General features: G+C 52.6%; 1 protein-coding gene across 14 annotated transcripts in view; it reads right to left on the bottom strand.

The window, feature by feature from the left end:
- Positions 1 to 207: 207 nt before the first annotated feature.
- CDKN1A (cyclin-dependent kinase inhibitor 1A (p21, Cip1)) overlaps positions 208 to 5901 on the bottom strand; it is a 10852-nt gene continuing 5158 nt past the window's right edge. For 9 of the 14 annotated variants that reach the window (XM_011945333.1, XM_011945336.1, XM_011945329.1 and 6 more), the window contains 2 exons: positions 3031 to 3480; positions 208 to 1808 (listed from right to left, as the gene is read on the bottom strand). In XM_011945333.1, the coding sequence (XP_011800723.1) occupies positions 1759 to 1808; positions 3031 to 3475 (495 nt within the window). In that variant the 5' untranslated portion in view covers positions 3476 to 3480 and the 3' untranslated portion in view covers positions 208 to 1758. Of the gene's footprint in view, positions 1809 to 2132; positions 2140 to 2888; positions 3481 to 5901 lie in introns of those variants that run through there. The other 5 variants (XM_011945328.1, XM_011945327.1, XM_011945326.1 and 2 more) reach the window with 2 other exon arrangements.

The raw sequence follows: 5901 nt of genomic DNA on the forward strand, positions 1-5901 counted from the left end.
GCCATCAGAGAAATGCAAATCAAAACCACAATGAGATACCATCTCACACCTGTTAGAATGGCTATCATTTAAAAATCAGGAAACAACCGGTGTTGGAGAGGATGTGGAGAAATAGGAACACTTTTAAAATTATTTTTTAAATGATGAAACCCTTCCCAAAAGCCCATTTTATTCTTATAATAAGGTATAATGACCACAATAGTAATATTACAAGTACAGTCACTAAGAATCATTTATTGAGCACCTGCTGTATATTCAGCACTGTGGGAGGAGCTGTGAAAGACACAGAACAGTCCAGGGTGTGGTCCCTGCCCTCGAGAGGTTTACAGTCTAGGTGGAGAGACAGGGGAACTAGAACACAAGGGGAATTGAGAGAAAACAGTCCAGGCCAGTATGTTACAGGAGCTGGAAGGTGTTTGGGGTCAGACCCCAACACCCCAAGTGCACTACTTCAGTGCCTCCCGGGGCTCAACGTTAGTGCCAGGAAAGACAACCACTCCCAGACCCATAGGAGCCCACGTGACATGCCCTGTCTACAGCCTCTACTGCCACCATCTTAAAACGTCTGACTCCTTGTTCAGCTGCTAATCAAAGTGCAATGAACTGAGGAGGGATGGGGTGGATGAGGAAGGTCGCTGGACGATTGGAGGGGCCAGTGTCTCCCTCCTAGAAGGATCTACTCCCATGGGGTGTATGATGGCATACACCCCTAACACAGAGATAACCCCACTCAAGGGGGCCTGTGCCACCACACGGGACCCTCACCCCAGAGCTAAAAGAAGAGGGGGTAGTCGCTGCTTGAGCTGCCTGAGGTAGGACTAGGGCACCCTTCTTGTGTGTCCCTTCCCCTTCCAGTCCATTGAGCTGGGGATGGGGGTGGGACGGGCACCTCAGAGCCACCTGGAGCTGAGAGGGTACTGGAGGAAAAGGACAAGAGGGAGGGAGAGCAGCAGAGGGGAACTGCAGAGCCCAGCTGGAGAAGAAGGGTAGCTGGGGCTCCTCAAAAGTTACAGGGGGAGCCAAAGAGGGAAAAGGTCCAACACTGAGACGGGCTCCCAAGTGCAGGTCAGAGGGGCCATGAGGGCAGGTGGGGTGGTCTGCTCCAGGACCCCACCTTCCCCTTGCCTTCAAAAGACAGAGGGGGGTATCAAGAGCCAGGAGGGTACCAAGTCCCCAGCTCAGCCCTAGGCTGTGCTCACCTCAGGGTCACCCTGCCCAACCTTAGAGGAGGTGAGGGGACTCCAAAGTTTTTGATGATGCCCCCACTCAGTGAGGCCCCTTCAAAGTGCCATCTGTTTACTTCTCAAATTAAAAAGAATTCAGTTCTGAGTGTCCAGGAAAGGGGGTGAATTTCATAACCCCCTGTGACAACGAGGGGAGGGAGCCACACCCCTCCAGAGGGTACCACCCAGCGGATGAGCGGGGAGGAGGAAGTAGCTGGCTTGAAGCCGGCCCACCCGACCTCCAGGAGAGAGGAAATGGAGAACACGGGATGAGGAGCTTTAAATAGTATTTCATAAAATAAAAATGCCCAGCACTCTTAAGAACCTCTCTTTCAACTGCTTAGTTTTTGTTTAAATAATTCTAAGGCCAGAGGCTGGGGGGCAGGGGGCGGCCAGGGTATGTACATGAGGAGGTGTTTAAATTAAAACACAAATAATAATTAAGACACACAAACTTCAAAGACTAAGGCAGAAGATGTGGAGAGGGCCTTTGAGGTCCTCGCGCTTCCAGGACTGCAGGCCTCCTGTGGGCTGATTAGGGCTTCCTCTTGGAGAAGATCAGCCGGCGTTTGGAGTGGTAGAAATCTGAGGAGAGAGAGTAGAAGTCAGCCAGGCCAAGAGGAAGAGGACGCGGCGGAGCTGCCCACCCAAGGCAGACAGCAGGAGGCCAGGACACCCTTCCCTGCGGCCGACAGGGCCGGCTGCTGAGGATAGGAAGAACTCGGGGAATGCCCACTCTGTCTCTTAAGGGGTATTTACGGAGTGTCCCACCATGCTTCACGGATGTGATTTCATCAGTCACCACACCTGCACCCATGGGTCTGCTCTAAGCCAAGCTGCCCAGTAGAGGAGCCACTACTAGCTCCGTGTGCTTGTTTAAACAGACTAAAATCAAATCAAATGAACAACTCAGTTCCTCAGTCACATGAGCTGTGTGTCAAATGCACAACAGCTGTATGTGGTTCGTGGCCCCTGCACCGGATACTCCCATCCCTGCAGAGTTCTACTGGACAGTGGTGACCTAGGGATTCTGTTACGAAATCCATGAAAGTGTTCAGCACAATGCTGGGCCCATAGAAACGTTAGTAGTTGTTATTATAATCAGTCCTGACCCAACTGCGAATTCCCTTTGAGACCTTAGACAAATCACTCTACCTCTCTGAGCCTGGTTTCCTCGCCCTAAAAGGATGGCAAGGGGCCGGGCACGGTGGCTCATGCCTGTAATCACAACACTTTGGGAGGCTGAGGCAGGAGGATTGCTTGGGCTCAGGAGTTCAAGACCAGCCCAGGCAACATGGTGAGACCTTGTCTCTACCCCAAATTAGTGCTGTGCATAGTGGTGTGCATTAGCGGGCATAGTGGTGTGCGCCTGTAGTCCCAGCTTCCCAGCTACCCAGGAGGCTGACGTAGGAAGATCACTTGAGCCCAGGAGTTTGAAGTTGCAGTAAGCCATGATCACACCACTGCACTCCAGTCTGGCCAACAGAGTTAAGACACTTGTCTCAAAAAGAAAGGCAGGGAGGGTGACAAGAATGTCTTATGGTATAACATTGCTATAAGGACTAAATAAATCTACCTTAGAAGCTTGGCAAAGGGCCTGGCATAATGAACATTCCCAATAAATGTTAGCTAGTTGGTCTTTGCTGCCTGCTTGCTGTGTGACCCCAGGGAGGTTGCTTCCCCTCTCTGGGCCTGTTTCCTTCTACCTAAGGAGCACTCTGGACTAGGACCAGACAGGTCAGCCCTTGGACCATGGATTCTGAGAATCCCGGTCCTTTACAATGTCCTTCCCTGTACATGTCCTCACCTGTCATGCTGGTCTGCCGCCGTTTTCGACCCTGAGATTCTCCAGGTCCACCTGGGGACTCTTCAGGCTGCTCCCCTGAGCGAGGCACAAGGGTACAAGATAGCGACAGGTCCACATGGTCTTCCTCTGCTGTCCCCTGCAGCAGAGCAGGCGAGGTGCCAGGCCGCCTGCCTCCTCCCAACTCATCCCGGCCCCGCCGGGGCCCTGTGGGAAGGTAGAGCTTGGGCAGGCCAAGGCCCCGCACACGCTCCCAGGCGAAGTCACCCTCCAGTGGTGTCTCGGTGACAAAGTCGAAGTTCCATCGCTCACGGGCCTCCTGGATACAGCCCGCCATTAGCGCCTCACAGTCGCGGCTCAGCTGCTCGCTGTCCACTGGGCCGAAGAGGCGGCGGCAGGCCTTGCTGCCACATGGGTTCGGACGGACATTCCCAGCCTGTTCTGACATGGCGCCTGCAGCAGAGACACAAGGAAGGTCCTGGTCACCGTGGAGACTGGACACTATGTTACCTGACCGGGCTTTGCTGTGTCACCTCAGGTGACGTCTTCCTACCAGAGGGTCTCTCTCACTCCTTCCAGCTGGTCTTCCTGCCTCCTTCCCACAGGAGGCCTGACCCCCACCAGCAGAGTGCAGCCAGCCTGGCACCCCAAGGTCACTGGCAGAGCAGGCAACTGAAGGGCAAGCTAATGTCAACAAAGGCAAATTTATTGCAAGAGCAAGGACCAGGGTCCTGTTTGCCACCAGGTATTTTCAGCTAAAATCAATGTGTTTTCCCCCCAGAGGTGTCCCTCATGGGTGTGACTGCCCCCCAAATACAGGTGAATTGCCAGAGTCCAGCAGTTTCCTAATCCTAGCTGTGGCCAGGAGGTCAATTCTCAGAAGAAGAAACAGTCCGACAGTTCCTCTAGCCTCCTGAATCCCCCTACCCAGATCCCCAAGTAGGGTAACCCTGCTCGACCAAGTAAAATTACCCCGGACTTTGGAGCAAAAAGCACCCGGGTTGTGGTCCTAACTCTGCCAGTTACTACATAAGCTTTAAAAAAACCACGTAATATCTCCAGGTCTCAGTTTCTTCACCCACAAATGGGGCCATGTACAAGTTTAAAGAGCATGGCTACGGACACATACTCAAGCAATTGATCAGGGAGTCCATGCAGCAAGGCAGACAGAACAGAGCTGAATGAAAGGCTGTGTCTTGGTGGTTAAGCAGGAGAGCTCTGGAGTCAGATCACCTGGGTTGGAGTCCAGGTTTTACTAGGTGATCCTGGGCAAGCAACTTAACTTGTCTGAGCTCTATTTTCCTCGTCTATAAAATGGGGATAGTAATGGTGACTGTCTCAGAGGATAGATATGAGAATTAACTGAGTTAATGTAGGTAACGTGCATTCGTATACAGAAGTGCATGGAAAACAGAAGTATGATTATTCCTCTCTGCCTTCAGTTTTATTGAGCCTCCTCCCTATCACTTCCCCCTGCCAACTACCTCCTTCAGACAGCAGCTGACAGGTGCTGTAGGCTGAGGGCCTTTCCCAAGGATGTCGTCAGGCGGGTGGCCTAGGGGTAAGGAGGGGCCGGGCGGGGCAGCGCAAGGGATGATTTCTCCCAGGCTGAGCCACATCCTGCCAGGCACATCAGGTGATCTGAAGTCTAGACACCTGGCAGCCTCTGCCCCGTGTTGCCTGTGTCCAAGGAACCCGTTTTGCAGGCAAAGAAAATTAAAGGTGGCTGGTCTACCTGGCTCCTCTCCTCCCACTTCAGGAGAGGGAAAATGGAGGGTGACTTTGCCCATGAGGGAGCGCTGGCACCTATCTGCCTGCTCTGGCTTGACTCCAGGGCTGAGTGACTGCACGACCTTGGCAGCAACTGGGTTTTCCTAGGGACAAGTCCCAACTTGCAGGCTCTGGGGGGGAAGCTCTGCTGAGTCCTCCTGAGGCAGGAAGCCCGGGACACATGCCACATCTGCTCCACCCCACCTCACCCCACTGCTTGTGATCAGTGGAGCCCACAGTTTCACGTCCCAGCTGGTTGGGAGAGGAGGCTCTTGGTAACTTCACACCAAGTTTAAACGGCAGGAGATGGAAGAGATATGAGACTTGCCTCTAAGTCATACAGCTAAAAAGGCCAAAGGCCACTGTCCCATAAAGGGGTCACCCAGTACAGTGGACAGAGCCCTCAAATAACCTCTGTCCACCCTCCCCTAGGCATGAGTTGGGATTTATTTATATATTTTTATGTTTGAAGGCTGTGCTAAGCAGTTTAAAAATATCAGTCCTCCTAAAAAGTGGATATCTATTAGCTCCCTTTATACAGAAGAGGCAACCAAGTCTCAGAGAAGTTAAGTAACTTGCCCAACATCACACAGTTCACAAGTGGCACTGCCAGGATCTGAACCCAGGCCTGTTTGCCCTGAGTCCTGTGCTCTAGTGTTGAACCCCACTCCCTCTCTAATTTTGAGGTTTCTTAACCAGAGAGGCCCATCAGAATCACTTGGGGAGGCCAGGGGCAGTGGCTTATGCCTGTAATCCTAACACTCTGGGAGGCAGAAATGGGAGAATCATTCGAGCCCAAGGGTCCAAGACTAGCCTGGGCAACACAGCGAGACCCTGTCTCTACTAAAAATAAAAGTAAATAAAAATTAGCTGGGTGGCTGGGTGCAGTAGCTCATGTCTGTAATCCCAGCACTCTGGGACGCCAAGGCGGGCAGATCATCTGAGGTCAGGGGTTCAAGACCAGCCTAGCCAACATGGCAAAACCCCATCTCTACTAAAATTACAAAAATTAGCCAGGCATGGTGGTGTACACCTGTAGCCCCAGCTATTTGGGAGGCTGAGGCAGGAGAATTGCTTGAACCCAGCAGGCGGAGGTTGCAGTGA

This window comes from Colobus angolensis, unplaced genomic scaffold (assembly GCF_000951035.1).
Source record: "Colobus angolensis palliatus isolate OR3802 unplaced genomic scaffold, Cang.pa_1.0 Scaffold24, whole genome shotgun sequence".
Taxonomy (NCBI): domain Eukaryota; kingdom Metazoa; phylum Chordata; class Mammalia; order Primates; family Cercopithecidae; genus Colobus; species Colobus angolensis.